This window comes from Sodiomyces alkalinus, assembly GCF_003711515.1.
Source record: "Sodiomyces alkalinus F11 unplaced genomic scaffold SODALscaffold_6, whole genome shotgun sequence".
Taxonomy (NCBI): Eukaryota; Fungi; Ascomycota; class Sordariomycetes; order Glomerellales; family Plectosphaerellaceae; genus Sodiomyces; species Sodiomyces alkalinus.
The window spans coordinates 1,423,948-1,445,644 of record NW_021167084.1 but is presented as its reverse complement, the minus strand read 5'-3'; the positions used below and the strand labels follow the sequence as shown (position 1 = coordinate 1,445,644).

Below are 21,697 nucleotides of genomic sequence, written 5' to 3'. Positions count from 1 at the left end.
GTAGGTATGTATTAGTAGCCTTATGCTAGCCGGACTCGCCAATGAGCTCGCAGCCTGTGAGCCCCGGATTGGCCGTTCCAACGGTGCTGAGTGAGCCGTTGGCGGCCCGTGGGTCGGATTTGTGCAGCTTGGCTCTTGGCCCTGCAGCGTGTGTTGGTCCATTGGTTCCAGGGGACTTGTTATTGTGCCTAGCTGTACGGATACCGAGGCTGTGCCATTTTATGGTGATTTAGTAGTGATTTAGGCACAAACTTGCGGTCAATGGTCACACAAAGCTTCGAACCTGTGTGGTGCATCCACCGAGTGTTTCTATTTCAGGATCAGACAGTGGTCTGAGACAGTTCTTGGCGGCAGTATTCCGGCGTCGCGGGGAGGTACGACGAAGACGCGGTCGTAATCAGTTGCGCCGTGTGTTCGGAACACGACAATTCGGGTCGGGTCGGTTTCACGTAGCAGGGCGGGTCAGCGTCACGTCACCGCTTCGTCTGAGCAAACTAGATTGAGTTCGTAAAAGACGAGAAACGAGCGTGACTTCTTTGCCTTCACCCTGGAGATGCGGACTTGTTGTCGAGAGCGAGAGAGATCGGCAAACGGTCCCGGCGACCATGACCTCCAACATGCGATTCGGTACAGGGCCTTGCTCCACTGACAAGGCACACCAGCCACCCCGCGGGCGCCATGCACAGGCCCTGATCGACGGCCTCGCTGGAGGTCCAACGGGCAGACAATACGCGTATCGTATCGTGTACGTATGGTAAGATGCCCGTATCTTGGTCAAGTTACGACATTGGGCGATTCGCAGTTTGCCAGACCAACCATGCGTTTCCTGGAAGAGATGCTCTTGGAGAGGTTGGAGATAGTTGGAAATTGAATCCGTGGTTGAAAATGACGAGCGAACGTACGGCTTCCTCGGAATACAAAGCTCGGGCTAAATGCGTCGTGTTCGTCTGTGTACATACAGTACACCGGAATTAGTGATGTGGCAGAAGTGAAGTGTGCCCGTCCATGTTGTTGTTCCCTCTCCCCCTCCCAGACACCGGAAACGACCGCATATTCGACGAGTCAGACGAAGCAACTCGGCCGCCCCGGAACCTCCAGAAGGATCCCTTTCTCTCGGTCTCCGATTGTCGCTCAATCATTTGCTCTTCCTCTTTCGCGAGATACAGACGGAGGCCCGGTCATCTGCCGTGTCCTTGAACAGTCAGTTGCAGTTGTCTCCGCAGTCCGTACAAGGTACCGTACGTGGTAGTGCGCAATATGCGCTGCCGGAACACAAACAGGACGTCGAATATCGTAAAGGCTGGCCAGCGAAATGTGCATAACACGGCCGCAAGAATGGAAGAAGTAGAACGGCTGCATAGTTGCAAAGTTAAGAAGGTCTCCGTACAGAACGACGAGTCGGCCATCGGATTTCACACCTCTGGCGAAGCCTTTTTCTTCAGCATGGTGTTTTTGCGATTTGAAAACGGCGTCCACGAAAGAACACTCGCTTCTGAAATCTGACTCGGGGGGTGATCGTTAGGTCAAAGCCGACACGCCGTCCCGATAAGGATGGGATGGTATTGGCATGTTGGTGTACAGGTGTTTAGGGGTGTGTTTGTGGGTGGAGGGTGGAGATGAGGATCAACCGAGATCTGCAGCACCTTTTCCGAGAAGGTAAAAGCGAAGACCTTGTCGATAAATGATTGTTTGAACCGTGTAACACCAACTGCACGTTGAACTGGAAGTGATGAACGTCCACCCGGTATGGAGAGATTTGACGATGGGTTTGGGGATTTGGGTCAGGGACAAAAAACCGAAGCTCACTTCCATTGCACCTTCCCTTGCACCTTCCACCTTCCCCCTCCCACAATCCAACCTTCCGTGACATCTCATTAGGTAATCGTCAACTCCATGAGTCATTATGTAAGCGACACCAAAACAGTGACGTAACTGTGTGTTGAAGTCGACGCTTTCATGCTTTCGTTTCGGTCAACTTTTGGCAACCGCACGGTTGACCCCGCTTCTCTTTAAGTTCTACTTCATATCACCCTACGGATTGGTGGGAGACGAAGTACACTCGAACAGTTTTCTATCGGCCCCACTTGGTGGTTTTCGTCACGACGTCGCATCGGTTGGATTCGGTGTGCTTCGTCTTCAGTTCCTCCCCCCGGGCGAATAAATTTTTTTTTTCTTCTTCTCTTTGCACCTTTGCTTCTTCCCCTTTCCTATTACCAGGATGACCCTGACCGACTTTTTATAGTCTTTGGACAACGATCGCCAAATTCAATGGGCGGAAGCAGACCACCAATTCTATCAGCATCTCCATCCTCCACCGCATCCATCATAATTTTCATTTTCGCTTCCATTTTCGTACAAATCGTTGCCAGCCCACCCTTGAATCATGTCCGACTCGGGAACACCGTCGTCTGACGAATCTCGCCGCAATGCCATCTCAGAACACCTCCCCCCCGGCTACGGAACAGGTTTCGACGCAGCCTACACCGACAATAGCAATGTTGCCGGACAACCACCTCAGCAGCACTCTGACCACTCGGTCTCGCAAGAGTCCTCCTCTCTGCATCTCCCCGGCGGAGACATTCACCGCGAACTCTACAAGATGAACGCCCGCGAGAACGCCCCAATATTCAAGAGATCACAGACCTTCTCCCACCCGCAACGCCCGACCATCGCCGACGATGACGAATCCCTGCTCGCAGCCGACGAGATGCTGGCCCCCCAGGGCTTTCGCCGCCATTTCGTCCTCCGAAAGCACGGTGCCGGTGCTCTGGGTTCCAACCTGCCCGTGGCCAAGAATTTCGTCGAGTTCCTCGACCTATACGGCTCCTTCGCCGGAGAAGACCTTGCCGATAGCGACGAAGAAGAAGATACGGAGGAGAGTGTGGAGGGGGAGGAAGACGTCGAAAGCGGGAGGGAGACCCAGCCGCTATTACCACGCCGGAAGCCGATCCGCCGCGCCCCGTCAAGAATGCGAGTGGGAGACGCCGGCGTGCTCAAGACCTTCTTCACCACTCTCAAGGCCTTCGTCGGCACCGGCATCATGTTCCTCCCCAAGGCCTTCAACAACGGCGGCATCCTCTTCTCCTCCGTGACCCTCGTCTCCATCGCCTTCCTCTCCATGGTTGCCTTCCACCTCCTCCTGCAGTGCCGCGCCAAGGTCGGCGGCGGCTACGGCGAGATCGGCAAGGAGATTGCCGGCGCCCGCATGCGCAGCCTCATCCTCGCCTCCATCTCGCTCTCCCAGCTCGGCTTCGTCTGCACCGGCCTCGTCTTCGTCGCCGACAACTGGGCCTCCTTCCTCGACGCCGTGACCTCCGGGTCCAAACCGCTCAGCACGCCCGCCCTGATCGGCATCCAGGCCCTGCTCCTGGTCCCGCTGACCTTCATCCGCAACATTTCCAAGCTCGGCCCCGCCGCCCTGCTGGCCGACGTCTTCATCATCATCGGCGTGGTCTACATCTGGTCGTACGACATCTCCGTCCTCGCCACCCGCGGCGTGCACCCCACCGTCCAGCTGTTCAACCCGCACGGCTACACCCTGACCATCGGCGCCTCCATCTTCACCTTCGAGGGCATCGGCCTCATCCTCCCGATCCAGTCGTCCATGAAGCAGCCCGAGCACTTCGAGAAGCTGCTCGCCACTGTCATGGTCATCATCACCTGCATCTTCGCCAGCGTGGGCGCCCTGTGCTACGCCACCTTCGGGTCCGAGACCAAGATCGAGGTCATCGACAACTTCCCCCCGTCCTCCAGGCTCGTCAACGCCGTGCAGTTCATGTACGCCCTGGCCGTCCTCGTCGGGAACCCCGTGCAGCTGTTCCCGGCGCAGCGCATCCTCGAGACCAAACTGTTCGGTCGCCGCTCCGGCAAGAAGAACCTCCGCACCAAGTGGAAGAAGAACGCGTTCCGGACCTTCCTCGTCGCCGTCTGTATCATCGTCTCCATCGGCGGGTCCGCCAACCTGGATCGCTTCGTGGCCCTCATCGGCTCGTTCGCTTGCGTGCCGCTCGTCTACATCTACCCGCCGTACTTGCATTACAAGGCTGTCGCGACGACCAGGAGGGAGAGGGTCCTCGACGTTGCGCTGATGGTCTTGGGGCTTGTCGGGATGGTCTATACTACCGGCGTTACCTTGGCCACCAGTTTTCTGTAAATAAGAGAGGGGCAAAAGAAAAGCGTGTGAGTAATGGAAATGTGGACAGCATGGACGGGGCGCTGATTGATGAAACTTTTGTACTTCTCGGGCTCGGATCATCGGTGGAGGAGTTTGTGGGACATGGTAGAGGCGCGAGACAAAACATAGGAGATTGCTTCCGGCGTTACTATGTAGAACAAATATATAAGCACAGATGATTTGCTCCTCTGGACAGCGCACTACGTTGTCCTTTATAAAAAGGCTAGACGATGAAACAACGACTTGCATTCTGGCTGCACGTGTATCCAGCATCCTAGATGTATATATAGCTACGCCCGAGTATATCCGCTGCCTTGACTTGGGCCATTCATCGCAGCGAGTGCGACTGTGCGGCAGCAGACATGGCAGAGTCGCGGCACGTGAAGACGACGCGTGCCGTTGAGTTCCAGGGGCCCTGCTAGGCCTTGGGACCGAAGTGATTCCAGGTTAAGGGGTGCGAAGATTTCCATCTTGGTTGATATTTCTTTGTAGTATATTTATGTAATATAGAGGCGAGAGGGCCCGAGGCCCGTGAGCGGCAGAGAGCTGTCAAGGAAGACTGCAGCAGTGCTTACCAACGAGAGGACCTTTACCGAAAAGGGATGGATTTTCTGTAGTAGGTTTGACAGCCTTGAGCCGAGAGCCCTCCGCGCAACGGACCAAAGCAGAAAGGTCAAGCCATAGCTTAAGCTACGATTTCCGTAGCAGGCTTTGAGTGGTCGCATAGAATCGGATGCTTTGGGTGATACCACAAATTGTTGGCGTCATGGAAACGTATTTTCATACGGGGTGAAGCCTAATCATCATACAAATCTCCTCACTCCCATTCATGACGTTTTAGCGGCGGATGCTCGAGGGGGGATATATCATATATAGACATAGGTTGCTAACTTGGCCCTGAACATTGCATCCAGTCCCATACTTCATCCACTGTGCTGTGCTGTCTTTGACTCTTTGGAGCCCCTATTCAACAACTTAACAAGTCACGACTCACAACCCTCAACACCTCGTACATCTACCCAAGAGCCAAAAGACAAGATAACATGGCGTCAGAAGGAAAACCCGAAAGCGCCCACGTCCCAGACCTCCTCTACCACACCGTCCTCACCGTCGACGAGCGCGAAGCCGCCGTGGGCAAGCAGAACCCCATCCCGCGCGTCTACGTCCTGGGCACGCACTCGGAGCTCGCCGCGGCCAAAAAGTTCGCCCTGCAAGTGATCCCGCAACTGGGCTACGACAAGTCCGACTTCGACCTCTACGAGGAGAAGACGCCGCAGACGGCCGAGAGCTGGCAGCACGGCGACGGCATCGTGGTCTACGCCAAGGCGCCGGCGGGCCAGGTGTTCACGGTGGGGACCGACACCAATCCCAACCCGGAGAAGCTGCGGGCGGTCCCGGACGGGACGGTCCTCCTCCCTGGCGGGGTTGACCACCTGCACTACGTGCTCCAGACTACGATCGACTACAAGGCCGACCCGGCCATTTCGACGGAAATCCAGGGTGCCTTTGTTCGGCGCGCGGATGCGGTCGAGGCGGTGCAGAAGTGTCTCGTCTCTGAGGAGGTGTCGCCGGATGATTATGCGCAGTATGACGCCCGGGATAGCGTCAAGGTGCCGGATAACTGGCCTTATGGGGAGGATGTCTATGTTCATGCGGTTGCCAATACGGGGGAGAATTATATGGTTACGTTGACGACACCGCCTAGTGCGTATCTCCGGCATGGGAAGAAGTAGGAGGAGGAGCCGGCGATGCCTTGATCGGATGTCTATGACCCTCGTTTGTTTCTCATTTACCGTTTGAATCTTTGATGTCAACTAGGTATTTTTTTCTTCTTTTTTTTCTTCTTCTTTTTGGAACGTTCTGCCTGACGTTTTACTGAATATTCTCACATACAATCTACATGTAGCGTTTATTGTGCTGTTTACTTTCCCACCAGGACTTCAAGGACTTCTTGGTCCTCCCGCCTCCGTACATTGCATGTAAGCGTGAGCTCACAGCAAGAGGACGACGCCTATAGGCAGCACTTCCGGTTGTATGGGCTGTTGTATTTCGTGTGGTGTGGGTGACTCGTGAGAGTTTGACAGCTCCGGCGTCACTTACATGAATCAGGCCACGCCAGCGCCTATCAGTATCAGCCCACACGCTATGCCGACCGTGAATGACTTTTTGAGTACCAAGGTGGGATTATCTCCTGACCGTCGATTTGTCGGAAGAATTAACTAGTCCGTGTCGACCGACTGTAGGACTGTAGGACTTGTCCACAGCTTCCACATTACCCCTGGGTCCTGTACAGGAGTGAGGACTGGAGTCTAGACTCTACAGAGCTGTCCAGTCAATGCTTTGACTATTCCAGATTGACAATCACAACCAGTAGACAATTCTCTGTCCGGTAAGTTGGGCTCTCTCTGGTAGTGGAGGTTCTGTTGATTGATGGAACCCGCCCCATCGCCAGCATATCAGTATGGCATTCCGCATATGACCTCCGTTTTAGTTGACAGCCCCAAACCCCATTTTCCCTTCTGAATAGTGACCGCGATAGTAAATCATTGGCTTCAATAACGTCGCAATATAACAGGTATATTATGTGTGAACTACAGGTTGCACGAGATACCTGAATCCTGGTGATATCACAAGCCCTTCAACGGTCCTTGGTGAGTTGGTTAGTCCACATCCCCATACATCTCTTGACTCCTTGAGGGTCCTTAGCCAGGGCATTTCACTTGGTGTAAACAATAACTGGCAAGTGGTTTCTCCGTGTGCAATCAGACGACGGCGCGACGCCACCAACGACTCAGCCAGTATAGAGTTCCGGACATCGCCTCGTATCCGAGGACCTGAGGCGTCTTCATGCCCCCCCTGAGGGTTAAAGTCAGCTTGACTGCTTGAGTATAATTAAGACTCGACCCCTCTAGGTATATACGATGTTACCCAGGTTCATGATCCAGTAGGTATCTTCTCCTTATGGTCGCCCCGGCACACCCACCCACCATTATTCCATCACTCCCCCATCGACGATGGCATGAGACTTGCCTTGCGTCTTCAGTTTATGCAACGACAACTGTATTGCCCAGGAGTGTGTCGTCGGCACCTGGGGCCCTGAGTCCCAAGTTCAACCGCACCGCTGAGCGACAGAAGCCATGGACGCCCCCATCCCCATTCCGACCATTTCGCCCATGCCCCCCCACCACTCTGATCTTATCGGCAGAATCGCAATCGGGCTCAGCATCGCGATCATTGTCCCGTTCAGTGTGCTGATACTTTTCAGTTGCTGTATGATCGTCGCCATTGAGTACGTACCGTGCCATACATGATGTGATACACCCGTACCATTCTATGTTATTTCATGTTCTCTTCCTCTGCCTCACGATGGCTAAGAGTGAAAGCGCAACATCAACAGGATACAGCACCGCCGTCTCGGGCCGGTAGACGCAGAAGCAGAAGTAAGAAGATTGTCGCCGAGTGACCTTGACCTCGAGCCGAACGGCGGGCCACTGTGGCAACTCGACGCGGAGGCGCCCGAGGAAGAATTCCATTGCGTCAAGAAGGCCACGGGTCCGGGCGGCCGCAAGGGACGAACTGTTCGCCCTTTGGCCTGGCTCGAGTCGTTGTCTGAATGGTAGGTGGCAGTCATGTAACATGTTGACGCCCCTTTGACCGTGCGGTCTTGGGTGTCTGGGTCTCTTGCTGACTTCCCCCGCGACAGCGCGATATGCATGGAAGACCTGGAGGACGAAGATTTGGTCCGCCATCTGCGTTGTGGTCACGTTTTCCACTCGACCTGCATCGCCCAATGGTATTCTAGATACCATTATAGATGCCCCCTATGCAAACGCCGCTTTGTGCCAAGCCATGGTCATGTTTGGAGGGACCAAGAGAGTCAAAGCGAGAGATATTCGGATTCCATCGTCTGAAAGACGAGGGCATGGACCGATAAACCGCTGAAAATAGGTTCTTCGAAAAGAGCAGAAGCAGAATAAACCCGCTAGATGTGTAGATGAATCAAACAAAAAGTGAGAAGAAGAAAAAGAGGAAGAAAAAAAAAAGGAAAGGAAAGAAAAGAAAGAAATCCATATCAACATCAACATCGTAACTGTCGTCATCAGTGGTTTGCTCATAACCTGCTTGAAGGAGGCGGTCCTGGAGGACCCGAACCAGCCTCCGAACCAGCACCCAGAACTTCCTCGGCGACAGCCCGACCGGCAGCCCGGCCAGAGAAGATACACCCTCCCAAAAAGGTGCCCTCGAGCGAGCTATACCCGTGCACCCCTCCTCCGCCGAACCCAGCCGCCTCGCCCGCGGCATACAGCCCAGGGAGCGGCGTCCTACCATCAGACCTCATCACACGACTGCGCAAGTCCGTCTCAATCCCGCCCAAGGTCTTGCGGGTGAGCAAGTTCATACGCACGGCGATGAGGGGCCCGTGAGCAGGATCAAGGAGGCGATGCGGAGGCGCGACCCGGCTGCGGCGATCAGGCCAGTACTCGCGCGCATTGCGGATCAGCATGGCCTGCGCGTCCTTCGCGTACGGGTTCTCGAACTGGGCGTCGCGCGCCTCCACCACGTCGCGGATCTCCTCAAAGTCGAGGGCCGGCCCGCCGCGCTCCGCCGCCAGGGCATTCATCCCCTCCACCAGCGCCTCGAGGGTGTCGCGGACCACGAAATCACGACCGTGCTTCTGGAAGTTCTGCACGGGGACCGTGCCCTTCTTGCCCAGCACGCGCTGCGTCAGGACCTGCCAGATGCTCTTGCCCGTGACGTCCGGGTTCTGCTCCGACCCGGACAGCGCGAACTCCCTTGCGATGATGGTCTGGTCGAGGATGAACCACGAATAGTCGTACCCCGTGGCGCAGATGTGTTTCAGCGTCGCGAGCGTGTCGGTGCCCGGGTAGAGGAACGGCGGGAGGCGGGATCCCGTGGCGTCGAGCCAGAGGGACGACGGCGCGGGGAGCACGCGGATACCGTGGCCCGGCCAGATGGGGTTCCAGTTCTCGATGCCCTCGGTGTAGTGCCACATGCGGTCGCGGTTGATGACGCGGGCGCCCGCCCGCTCGGCGATGGAGATCATGCGCCCGTCGACGTGGGCGGGGACGCCGACGACGAAGTGCTGCGGCACCTGGGACCCGAGGCGGTCGGTGGGCCAGGCGGCTTTCACGGCGTCGACGTTGCCTCCTATGCCGCCCGACGTGACGACGACAGCGGAACCGAGGAGCTCGAAGGTGGAGATTTCCCTTCGAGAAGAGGACACGCCGCGCGGCGCGTCGTCGTCTTCGAGAACCCGACCACGGACGCCGACGGCCCGGCCCGTGGAAGGGTCGGTGACGATCTCATCCACGACGTGACGGCAGCGAAACTCCACCACACCTTCCTTCTCGGCCCGGAGCACGGGGTCCAGGAACACGCGGACGACTTCGGGCCCCGTACCCCAGGAGACGTGGAAGCGGGGCACCGAGTTCCCGTGGCCGTCGGCCCTGCCGTCCCCGCGCTCCGCCCAGCCGACATTGAACAGGAAGCCCAGACCGCGGGCTTTCACGTAGGCCTCGAACCCGTCGGCGGACTTGTCGGCGGCGAAGTCGACAAAGGCCTCGGCCCAGCGGCGCGGCCAGTAGTCCTCACAGTCGCCGGTGGATTCGCGGTCGAAGCGCGCGGTGGAGAGCCAGTCGCGCAGGGCCAGGGCCTTGGAGTCCCGGATGCCCATGCGGCGCTGCTGGGCCGAGTCGACGAGGAAGAGGCCGCCGAGAGACCAGAAGGCTTGGCCTCCCACGTTGAGGCGGGATTCCTGGTCGACGAGGATGGTGGGCACTTTGCGCTGGACGGCCGCTTCGAAGGCGGTTACGAGGCCGGCGAGGCCCGCGCCGACGATGATAATGGGTTTCTTGGGGTTAGAACCGCTGCCGTTGGGTCCGCTCTCGGCGGAAGAGGCCGTGGAGTCCGACTGGGACGCCATTATGAAGTCTTGACTCTGCACTCTGAGTCTGGACTCGGGAGGTTATTGACCGTGATTTGGGAGGGATACTGATTGATACTCATAGGTTTGGCATCAAATTGGAATGAGGAGGTCCGGGAAAGGAAAGAGAGAAGGAGTTGGAGAGTGACATCGGAATGTGGCTTGATCTGATGCAGAGGAGAAGTGAAGAGGGGGATTAAGGAGCCGGGATGCGGTTGGGCTGTGGTGCATGTGAGACTGTGAGACCGAGACCGAGACCGAGAAGTGAGACGTGAGACAGGGGGGAGATGCGCCGAGTGGAGGTACCTGCAGGAGGGAACTTTGTTATGTCTTACGTAAAGGGCTTACTAACCACACGCATCCTACATGTACTCAGCACTCCTCGTTTATACATTTATAAGCAATGCATTTTGTTAGAACATAAATAAGGTACGCGGAATTATGTGTGTATTTATCTAAGTGAAGTTTGTGATACTTCACGGGAATATCTAACTATACGGAAAAAGCAGGGGAAATAAGTGTGGATATATAGGACTAAGGTATTCCACACATCTAACACTATATAGTTTATCACACCCCGATAAGGTGGCTATAGTATCTAACACACCCTCCCAGGACTACAGGATTAATCCTAACTATTCTGCTTGTTTTAAAGCCGTAAATCTAGGGTAAAATAGTGGCCTAGATATTAATCTAACAGTTAAAGAACGGCTTATTAAAAAGCGCGCTCCTTTTATGCCTAAAAACGTTAAAAACGTGTAAAAACAGGTAGTCAAATTAACCTTAAAACCACGTTAAAAACGGGTACCCAAATAATAATCTAAAGGGCACTAAAACCACGGTTAATCTAGGCTACAGATTATAAACTCAGCACCGCGCCTCTTATAAATTACCTTAGGCCCCGTGGCTTAGGACCTCTATCCCTAACAGATATATAAACGCCCTATGTTACTACGGGGGCAGTACCTTTTTAAGGCTATCGCTAACTATATCGTGGGTAGCGATCTAATTAATTAAGACGGTCCCTTTTTAAACGGTTTATCGGATCTAAAGGGCGTGGATATTAAGATACTTTAATTTCGAGGTAACCTATAGCCTAAGGGATTCTAGTAGCTACTTAGTCTATTAATTATCGTAGTATACTATTAGTGGTTCCTCCTTAAAGGTTAGTATTAGGTTCTTTATTAAATGCCTCGACGCGATATACTACCTAATAGTAGCAGAAAGTGCTATAAGCTCGGTCTTAGTACTAGAGGTCACGACGCTTATTTACTTATTTACTTTCTAGTCTATAGAACCGCCGAATAGCAGGGTCGTGTACTCTTATAAGCTATACCTAGTCTCACGGTCGTCTACGAAGGCGGCGTCGGAAGCATAGAGGAGTACAGGCTTTTAATGGTCTTTACGTGGTCCGAAGTAAAGGCATAGGGTCTTTATCGAGCCGAGATACTTTAGGCACCTATTAGCAGCCTCGTGATACTATTTTAACGGGTTAATGCTAAATTCGGTAAGCCTCGAAGCGGCTTTAGAGACGTTAGGCCGGGTCTAATAGGCGGCGTAGTTAATAGAACCGACCTTCCGAAGATATAAATATATTAATTCTTCGGAGGTTTATTAGTCGGTAGTAGATAGTTCCAAAACGTTAGGATAAGGAAGAGGGCTTTTAACCCTATAACCTCTATAATCCACCTATAACGCCTTTATCTTATCGGTGATATAGTTCTCGAGGGAAAGCTAAAGCCTGCGTTATTAGCGATCTCGAATCACCCTAATCCCCAGGAACCACTTAATTAGGCCTAGATCTCTAATCTAGAAGTGCTACTATATCCGTTATATAAGGTTATTAGCAGTAGATTAATAATCCTTCCTATAGATTAAAATAATATCGTCTACGTAGAAGAACGCGATTAGTTCCTTACTTTTAAAGACGCAATCGTCTTTAGTTAATTACTTTAGGTCGCACTTACCTAAAACTAAAGAGAGCTATTCGTGCTACAGCTTTAGGGAACGGCGGAGGTTATATAACGCGCGGCGTAGCCTTTAAATCCCTCTATGTTATATAGGAGGGCGTTACTTTAAAAGGTCCTCGAGCTATTCGTGGGCTTTAAGGCCCGTAGCCGACTAGAGCAGCTACTAAACAGGAGGGTCTTTAATATAGATTTCCTCGTTAAGCAGGGTATTAGTAAATACGTTGACGGCATTAAGTTACCGAGTCTTAAGATCAAAGTGGGCTATAATGCCTATCAGCGACCTAAAGGTCCTTCTAGCGAGGGTGGAGGCGTAGGCGTTAAGATGGTTATTTAGTTATTAATCCCCTTAAACGTATAGGTGTGCCTTAAACTTATTAACGTAACTAGTAGGATCGACCTTATACTTAAGAACCTATTTAAGGTCTAGTAGCCTTAGAACTAATTTAGGCAGTCCCGAGCTATACCCCTGCTAGTAGGACTATTCCCACCGTTTAAAGGTGCCTATTAACCTAAGCGTACCGACCTCCTAGAAGGCGGCCTTAATCCATTCCGTTTTATAGGGACTCTTTAGCATTTAAGACCAGTTCAGAGGTTCCTTAGGCATATCGCGGCGTAGCAGCGGCTTCTTCGGTATCTCGATCTAATTATAGAAGGTATAAAAGAAAGGAGGGGTATAACGGTCGGTTAGACGCCTACTACGGGCAGGCCGGTCGGCAGCGGCCGTTAGAATAATAGGAGGGCGGTTTCTTCTGCTTATAGAAGCAGGTTAGTTAGCTATAGTAGTAGAAGAAGAGGTTTATAAAGACTCAGCTATAGCAGGTGGCTCTACCGCAGTAGGAGCCGTAGATACCGGATTAACGGCGGTAGCAGTGGTTAATTCCTCTTTAAGAACCGATTAGTCAGGGGATAATAATCCTATCTTAACGGTATCGCCGGTTACGGCCGTATCGTCAGATTAATCTTCGGTATCGTTAGACCGTTTAAAAACAGGCGGTAGATCTGTAGTTCCAGTTAATGGTATAGGAGGACCGTTTATAATTATTAGAGGAGGGAAAACAGGTGCCGTTAAAGGCATAGTTATAGGTGTAATTATAGAAGACGTTAAAGCAGGTGCCGCCGGAGGCGTGGAAGGCGTTATAGGGCTTATTTGCCCTATTCCACGTGCCTGTTAATTAGGTGCCTCCTACTATTCCTGCTATTATTATTCTTCTGTAGATTCTGCAGTGGTTATTAAACCTGCACCTCTATCCACCCCCCTAGAAGCACTAGCAGCAGCAGCAGCGGCCGCTATAGCCTCCCTTATAGTATTCTATTCTAGTAGCATTTAAGGGTGAAAATCGACCACGTCGGTAGTAATACCTAAAAGATCGTGGAGTTAATAATCTATAGGCAGATTAAGCTACTCGAAAACCTTAATTAACACCTTAGATTCGTGGTCACGATCTTTATATAGCTATTTATCGTTAAAAGTAACGTCTCTCGTGCGCAGGATCCTCCCTAATTTTAGCACCTAAATCTGGTATATATTAATACTCTCGTAGCCGATTAAATAGCCGATATATACTCTCTCTACGAGCTTAGTATTATGGTTACGACCTCGTTAATAATCCGCGGTTAGTAGATAGGCTCTATAACCATACCTGTTTAGGTGGCTAACGATAGGCTTCGTCAGGATCTTCTTCGGGCCTTATTTATTAATCTAATCCTCTATCTGCCCTTAAGGGGTTTTCTATTACAGGTCCTTCCGAGGGATAAGGTTATATAGATATACTATAGCAGCCACTAGTTCTGGCTATATATCCTATTAGATACCTAAGGCCGTGGCTAGGGTCCTCGCGATAGTAAAAATAACATCGCCGTGGCGTTCTGCCTTCGGATTCTACGCGGCTATATATAGCGATAACCTCTTAAGCAAAATCCCTCTCTCGTCGGCCTATTTATCGAAGCCTTTATAAAAGGATCTTTCTCTATCCAGGCGGATTACTACAATTATATAGTAGTACTACCTCTAAAGGAAGAACTCAAAATTCACTAACGTGGGTAAGGCTAATTTATGGTCACGCAGGAACCGTATAATAGCTTAACGAGTACAGAGATTGTATAAAAGCATCATAACCTTTATACTGTTATAGGCCTTATTAAGGCTAAAAAGATTAATCTCTACTCTATACCACGGTATCGTCGTTTAGTGGTTAGGCGACCGTCTAGATACTACCTTCTTCGCCTTACTAAGGGTATAGGCCTTATAATTCACTATAAGAGGACCTTTTCCTTTAATAACGCCTCCGATAAGGGTATCTCTAATTTTATTAAGGGTAGTAGCGCCGGCGTGCCCTAGCCTCTCGTGCTATAAGCGAGCATCTACCACGCTTATAGTAGGCGTTATAGAGCTATTAAAGAAGCTGCTTAGTAGGTGCTATTAGCGATCCGTTAGAATAAGGGCGTATTAATCGTTAACGTTATTAAGTAGTAGGGCTAATAAGCCCTCTTCGGCAGATCTCTTAACCTTTAAGACCTCGAGGTCGGTATTAAAAACGATACCCTATTCCTTTAATCTTCTGGTTACGATTAAGGTTATTAGGTAATCTTATATAAAAGTAACACGATTTAGCACTAAAACGAAGGGATTACTATATTCGTCGTCTACTTCTAATTATATCCTACTATAACCCTTAACTGGCTTAGTCTCTCTACCACCCGTCTAAAAACGATACTCTTTTATAGCAGGTTCGAAGTCCTATAGCAGGTGTTATTAGTTAGTAATATACCTAAAGGTGCCGGAATCGATTAATAGCTAGTTAAAGAGGTTACTGCTAACGTTACCGTTTAGTTATAGAAAAGAGTATATCCTATAGAATTCCTCGTCGGAATCCTTATCCTGGTTATCGATAAAATTAGATACCTCCGTCGACGATTCTTTCGGCTATAACTTCTAAGAGTCCTTTTCAGTACCCGTTTTCAGGCTTTTAGCGTCCTTTTCGATATTCTCCCGGAATCTCTTTTAACGTTTATTATCCCAGGTCTTAATAATCCGGTCATAGCATTCTAAGATTTCTTTTAAAGGTGTATATCCCTTTTTCCTATATACCTCGTTACCGTTTAGGCACTTCTATAGAGGCTTATAGTTATATTTACTCCTCTTTTTATTACGGTAATCATAAAGCCACTCTTTCTTTTACTATAGAGAGGACTACTAATCATCTTACTATCCCGATTATACCCGCTAATCCTTACCTTCTTTATCCTTACCTAGGAAGGTTACCGTATAAAAGGATACTACGGTAGGCTTCTTATCGAGTCGGTACGGGTAGCGGCGATAAAGCTATATCGTATATTCCTCCACGATAGATTAAATTAAGGGTAGGTCTTCCTCTTCTAACCGGATAAGCTATATAAAACGTCCTTCTAACTACTCTAGTGCTACGTAGCCGATAGCATTAAAGAAGCTGTCTATCTATTATTCCTTAATATTGTATTCTTAAACTTTATACGTCTCGGCGTCGCGGTATAGCTTTATAAAGTCTTCTAGCTAACGCTTATAGGGTAAACGCCTAACGTTTTAGAGGTATTCGTCCTAGCGTCTCTTAATCATTGACTTCTAGGCGGCGTTCGTTAGCTTAAGGTGCGTCTTAAGGGTATACAGGATATCCTTAACTTTCTTTTTACCGGCGTACTAATCCTTTAAAGCAGGGCTAACCGTCTTTATGATATAGTCGTGGAGTGCTTAAATCCCCCTCTTTTCAGCCTTATACCGATCCTCTTCCACCTACTAGATCTTAAATAGTATCTCCTAATTAGTGGCGTTACGTTCTTCGGCTATAGTAGGAGGTTACGGTGGATCGATTCGAATACGGCGCTTAGGCCGTTTAGCCTCTTTAAGGTCGGGATTAACGAGGTCGGCGATATCGTGGGAGTACGCGATAGTTATCACGGCTTTAATCTAAGGCCTCTAGTCTTTTAGAGAGGTAAGCGTTATAAGGCCTATAACGGGCACTACTACCGTGGAAGCCATCGTTATACTAATAAAAAGCAGTGGAATAGAATAAACGAAAAGGTTAATTAACTATACTAAACGCTTAAAACGATAGTACGATTAAAAACGATAAAACGATTAAATAAAACTAAAGCAGGCGGACATTACTAATAATACTAAACTACCCGCTATAGACTTAAGGCTGATTTAATAGCCTAGAAGCTATAGGATCGATCAAAATAGCTTCGTTTATTAGAACGCCGGGCTTATAACTATTAGAACATAAATAAGGTACGCGGAATTATATATGTATTTATCTAAGTGAAGTTTATAATACTTCACGGGAATATCTAACTATACGGAAAAAGCAGGGGAAATAAGGGTGGATATATAGGACCAAGGTACTCCACACGTCTGACACTATATGCTTCGACTCTCTTGACGAAACCCAGGGCACGCAGCCTCTCAAGCACCCACCTTGATCACGACTTTCCCAAAGTGCGACCCCTGGAACAAGTACTCGAACGCTTCCACCGCCTCCTCGAAGCCAAACACCTTGTCCACGACCGGGTGGATGCCATGCGCCTCATAAAACCTGATCATCTCCTCAAACCGATCGCGAGGCCCATTGATAATGCCCTTCAGAGTCACGTTCCGCAAGAGTGCCAACAGGTTCACATTGGTCCTATCGCCCGGCGCGTCCTGCTTCCCCGAGACGTACCCGATGCAGGCAATAGCCCCTCCAAAGGCCACGGCATCGAACGACTTCCTCAGTGTCTGCGCGCCACCACACTCGAGAATGATGTCGGCGCCTCGTCCGCCCGTCATCTCCATCACGGCATTCTCCCAGTCCGGGTTCGTGCGGTAGTTGATGACGTGGTCGGCGCCGAGTTTCTTGGCTCGCTCCAGTTTGGCGTCCGACGAAGATGTGACGATGGCTGTGGTTTGAGAAGGGAGGAAAGGAAGACGCAGGGTCAGTCCAAGACATGCACTAACTCGTGATGCAGTGCAGAGGGGAAGAAGAAGAGAGAGAGAAAACGAGGGAGAGAAAAAAAAAAGGAAAGACAAAAGAAAAAAAGAACACATACTCTTGCCCCCAGCAGCATGCGCAATCTGCAACCCACTCACGCTCACCCCTCCCGTCCCTTGCAGCAGCACCGTCTCCCCTGCCCCTCCCGGCTGACCCAACGGTCGGAACTGGTTGATAGCCATCCAGGCCGTCACGGCAGCAATGGGAAGACACGCCGCCTCCTCGTCCGACAAATGGCTAGGCGCCCTGACCAGTCCCGTCGCGGGGAACACGCGGTAGGTCTGCAGCACGCCGTCGAGGGGCAGCCCGAGCCCCGTGGCCATGTCGGCCCCCTGGATCTGTCCCGACAGGTGACTCTGATTGAAGGTCGATAAAACCCTGTCGCCGACTTTCCACGTCACGTCGCTGCTGCTGCTGTTGCTGCTCTCGCCCACTGCTACCACCGTGCCGCACATGTCCGAGCACGGGACGATGGGGTCCGGTCTGCCTGATTCCACCGTCTTGTGGTGGTTGTACAGGCCCATGACCACTGAGGGGCACGGTAGCACCGTCAGTCAGCTTGCACTATTTTTGACTCTTGACAGGGAATACGGGACGTTACCCTACCCTCGGTGTCGCGGTAGTTTAGGGAGACGGCGTTGATCTTGACGAGAACTTCATCTTTGCCCGGCTTGGGCATCGGCGCATTCGACTGGGTGAGGTGGCCGAACCCATCCTGCTGCGTCTGCCATTTCTGCACCTCCGTTTCGCCCATGGTTTTCGATTTGCCCTTTGTTCTTTTATTTTATTTTGCGGCTGAGACGGCGCCGACTCCAAAGTCGACAAAATGGCCACGGAGATGACAGCACTGAGTGCATGTGGACTGTGGACGCCGAGGCTGATTCGAGTCTCGACGCTTTTTATGACGTTTTACCAATCACCTCATGTGGAGCAACATCTTTCCATTGATCTCATTTTTAATGCGTTCACCGGTCCGCTTCTATCTGCCGACCGATTACGCACGCTTGACTGTCTTTGGCATGGTTGTCTTGGCCGACTGCAGTGGCCCGACCCATCATGAAAAAGCTTAGGGGAGTTGAGAGAATCACACTGGCACTTCATTCTCCACGTACACCCTCATCACTCGTCGAAATCCTGCACTCAAAATGAAAACTTCTGGCCGACAAGTTTCTCGCTCAACTTCCAAAGCCTTTCTGCCTCGATCTTGCTCGTGGCCCAGGCCATCACCTCGTCTCCAAATGGGTCGGCAACCCGCGAATCCAGCAGATACGCCCCATTGTGGTCTGGTTGGGAAGAAGAGGTCAGTCATCGTCGTTTAATTTGATTTGATGCTTACACAGCACACTCGAAATGAGAATCAAGGGGCCGGAAGACATCAAAAATCTTCAACTCACCCTTCAAACTCGGGGCAAAAGCTGCGAACACATGTGTGGCAGTGCCTCGCTCGGCCGAGATGAATTCGGTTTGTGTCCAGGCCTCGGGGTTGCCGAGCCTCTTGTGGATGCTCACTGGACATCAACAGTATCTTCCAGTCAGCATCAACATCACTGAGCCGGCGCCTCGACTCATCTTCGGTTCTTCAGAGACAAGGCAGGCTGGGACAATAACATGAACGCACCGATGTCTTGCGACTCCTTGGCGAAATCCAAGTGCGTGCCGAGGCCGGTGGTAAAAATCACCCCGGGATGGACACTGAGCGCCAGAAGCCCCTTGGGGCCAAGTTTTTCCGCCAAGGAAATCGCAAACAGGATATTGGCTGTCTTGGATTGCCCGTAGGCCTGCCACCCGTTGTAGGTTGCGTCCTTCTACAGTAAGGGGAGGGCCAGTCAGTCATCGCTCGCGCGGTCATAGAGATCATAAGGACAACAAGAAACAAACGAAGAGCCAAACAACGCACGTCAAAGTTGAGGTCACCCCAGCGGATCGGGCTCATTCGATGACCGCTGCTGCTCACGCTCACGACGCGCGGCGACGCCGACTTGAGGATCTTGCCCATGATGAGGTTCGTGAAGAGAAAGTGGCCCAAGTGGTTCGTGGCGAACTGCCTCTCGATGCCCTCGGGCGTGACGGCGTAGTCGGTCGCCATGACGGCCGCGTTGTTCACCAGTACGTCGATGGAGGGGACGTCGTCCCAGCCGTTGAGCTTCGAGGCCGCCTCGCGCACGGAGTCCGGCGAGACGAGGTCCAGCTGGAGGACGCGGACGGCCACGTTGGGGTGCGAGGAGGTGATGGCGTCGGCCGTCTCTTGCGTCTTTGCCACGTTGCGGCTGGCCAGGATCAGCAGGGCCGGTTGGGCTTTCGCGACGGTCTCTACGAAAACGGCGCCGAGACCGCCGGGGGTTACGCCGGTGGTGAGGACGACCTTGCCCTTGATTTCGGCCGCGAAGTCGTTAACCAGCTCGTCGGCGGTGGTGTTGGTGTCGTAAGGGGGAGCCATGATTCGGTTGCTTTCTGGGGCACTTTGAATGCTGGAACAGGTAAGATCAGGTAGGAAGATCGATTCAGATGAATAGACAGAAGCTGGCGGTTGCTATGTTAGATGCAGACGTATGGGACGGGCTATTTTAAGTAGGCACCAGACGGTACAAGAGTTGAGGGGATAAAATCAGGAATGCCGTCCATTGTCGTCTGTTGGATCGGTGACTTGTCGGATATAGGTAAGTGGGGACGGACATACCTATCCGATCGCTGTTGATTTCTAATCTCTCTCCCCTTACCCTATCCAGTATCCTGAAGAGCATGGTGCATGGAGGCTTGATTCTTTTGAAATCGCCACCACGGTTCCGGACTCCCGGAGTTATCGGCCTACATCCGACACAGTACACTGTACAGTCCTCGGTCCGTAAAGGGTCCCGGGAGTTCATCACGAATTCCAAGGCCAGCTTTACAACTTCACCCGTCTGGACACCTCGTCCTCCCCTTCAGCCCTCTCACTATTCACCGTCTCTGGAACAAGATCCCCCACAGTCCTGGCCCCAAGCAAACCCATATTCATCTCAAGCTCCGCCCTCAAAATGCGCAGCAGCTTCCGAACCCCCCCTTTCGCCCGTAATTGCACGATATAGCGTACAACACAGGCCGCCCAACACCCTCAGCCAGCTCTATCTCGGTAGCTCCCAGCGCTATAGCCCTCGATGCGAAATCCGAGCCTTTGGCTTTCTCCCTATAGGCTATCCCGGTCCCACGTACAGTTGGAAGCACAGCGGTTGCGATTCCGCCAACCCGTGCAGCAAAGATGGATTCGAGCGTCCTTTGTCGCGGAGGATCCTCGGCCACAGACTCATCTCTCGGAATTCGCGACGCGAAGCTTGGATGCCGAGTTCGTCCTCGGCCCCTGAGGAGTAGTATGCCCATGCGGCGGCAGGGACTCGGGGAGGTGGTTCGCTGCGGCTCTCTCAGAGTCGTCGGCGCTGGCGATGGCTCCCGGAGGAGGGAACATGGGGCGAGCTACTCCTCTGCGACAGCACTGGCGATGGTTCCGTTCGTGTGAGGGTTCTTAAATCGACATGGCCCAGATAGCAGTTGGGCGGGGGTGCCTCGAAGATCAGTCCTGGGTTGTGGACGGACTCGTAGGGATCATGACATGGAACGAGGAATCCACGACGGTGGGGGGACTATGATGGAGTAATCCCCGCGGAACCCCCTCTCTTGGCGTGCTCACCACGGTCGTGCTGTTAGAACATCTTCTCCATGAGACCCGTTTAGCTTGAACCTGGGATATCTCGGCGCCTAGTCCAGATTTGCTGGGAGAGATGACAGGACAACACCCGCTTTGTTGGATTTCAATTCTCAACATCCGACCAGCTCATACGTTCCAGACAAGTCAAGACCTCGGCCGGAATCTCATCACGAAACCTCAAACCCACCCGGGGGCTTCTCCCACGTTCTCGAATACCAAGTACGGTACGACGTGCAGCTTGGATCGGTTGGCGGTGCTTCGGCCGCTCAGTTCTTAGAAAATGTCGATCGCCGTTTAAGGCGTAGACCGAAGGATTCAGTTCAGGGGTTCAGGGGTCCAGGGTTCAGGGATCGGCGGCCTGGTCTCGGCGGTACTTTCGCCGATATATCTCAACCAGGATATCGAATCGAAATCACATGGAACAACTTCGCACGAGTTCTCATCCCAAGCTTACAGGTCTGAAAGACGGTCCAAGATCTACGGAGAGCGGCAGGTTTGATCGGGGCGCAGGATGTCCGCTCACAATGGCAAAGAATTCTGGGTATCTCAGTTATAATCTATGAAAAAAGCACAGTCCTGGACATGCTCCGCAATCCCTCTATCGAGTCTGGTTCCACCAAAGAAGCGCCATATCCTGGAAGCGGCGTAATTAGAAGGGCTGAAAGCCTGCTGAATCCGAAAAAAAAAAATCGAGCACGATCGGCGGCACATGTCTCAAGCTCTCTGCACTGCGAAGCGCATGGATGCACACACGGAACGAGGCAGCCGACTCTGGCTGCGGTCCATCACCAACAACACGCAAAGCTTCTGATATGGCGGGAAGCGGCGCGATGGGGAAGCGGAGCTGAGCGCACATCAACAGGCGGACGGGAACTCAACAGCACCAGCACGAGACACCGGCACGTTATTCCGGGGTTTTCGCCTTCA

The 21,697-nt window shown here is 52.0% G+C and overlaps 6 protein-coding genes across 6 annotated transcripts; 3 read left to right on the top strand and 3 right to left on the bottom strand.

The window, feature by feature from the left end:
• The first annotated feature begins 2,163 nt into the window (after positions 1 to 2,163).
• On the top strand, positions 2,164 to 4,251 carry SODALDRAFT_179623 (vacuolar amino acid transporter 3). Its single transcript, XM_028607044.1, has one exon. It carries the CDS (start codon positions 2,384 to 2,386, stop codon positions 4,151 to 4,153), a length of 1,770 nt encoding a protein of 589 aa, XP_028465837.1. The 5' UTR covers positions 2,164 to 2,383; the 3' UTR covers positions 4,154 to 4,251.
• On the top strand, positions 4,204 to 5,907 carry SODALDRAFT_360353 (hypothetical protein; the record flags this gene model as incomplete). The annotated part of the gene is made up of 6 exons (XM_028614253.1): positions 4,204 to 4,265; positions 4,512 to 4,577; positions 4,692 to 4,741; positions 4,811 to 4,846; positions 5,089 to 5,106; positions 5,135 to 5,907. The coding sequence occupies 6 exons, from the start codon at positions 4,204 to 4,206 to the stop codon at positions 5,905 to 5,907; spliced, it is 1,005 nt and encodes a 334-aa protein (XP_028465836.1).
• Positions 5,908 to 7,515: 1,608 nt separating this feature from the next.
• Positions 7,516 to 10,201, bottom strand: SODALDRAFT_340316 (fumarate reductase/succinate dehydrogenase flavo protein; the record flags this gene model as incomplete). The annotated part of the gene is made up of 3 exons (XM_028612934.1): positions 7,516 to 7,544; positions 8,345 to 10,046; positions 10,169 to 10,201. 3 exons carry the CDS (start codon positions 10,199 to 10,201, stop codon positions 7,516 to 7,518), a joined length of 1,764 nt encoding a protein of 587 aa, XP_028465835.1.
• Positions 10,202 to 16,384: 6,183 nt separating this feature from the next.
• SODALDRAFT_333787 (alcohol dehydrogenase) lies at positions 16,385 to 17,921 on the bottom strand. The gene is made up of 3 exons (XM_028612071.1): positions 17,698 to 17,921; positions 17,150 to 17,620; positions 16,385 to 16,999 (listed from the first exon to the last, which is right to left on the bottom strand). Exons 1-3 carry the CDS (start codon positions 17,843 to 17,845, stop codon positions 16,527 to 16,529), a joined length of 1,092 nt encoding a protein of 363 aa, XP_028465834.1. The 5' UTR covers positions 17,846 to 17,921; the 3' UTR covers positions 16,385 to 16,526.
• A 95-nt stretch (positions 17,922 to 18,016) lies between these two features.
• Positions 18,017 to 19,714, bottom strand: SODALDRAFT_296499 (NAD(P)-binding protein). Its single transcript, XM_028608800.1, has 4 exons — positions 18,989 to 19,714; positions 18,710 to 18,896; positions 18,486 to 18,599; positions 18,017 to 18,374 (listed from the first exon to the last, which is right to left on the bottom strand). The coding sequence occupies exons 1-4, from the start codon at positions 19,526 to 19,528 to the stop codon at positions 18,232 to 18,234; spliced, it is 984 nt and encodes a 327-aa protein (XP_028465833.1). The 5' UTR covers positions 19,529 to 19,714; the 3' UTR covers positions 18,017 to 18,231.
• Positions 19,715 to 19,785: 71 nt separating this feature from the next.
• Positions 19,786 to 20,536, top strand: SODALDRAFT_179500 (hypothetical protein). The gene has a single exon (XM_028607043.1). The coding sequence runs from the start codon at positions 19,831 to 19,833 to the stop codon at positions 20,434 to 20,436; it is 606 nt and encodes a 201-aa protein (XP_028465832.1). The 5' UTR covers positions 19,786 to 19,830; the 3' UTR covers positions 20,437 to 20,536.
• The last annotated feature ends 1,161 nt before the right edge of the window (positions 20,537 to 21,697 follow it).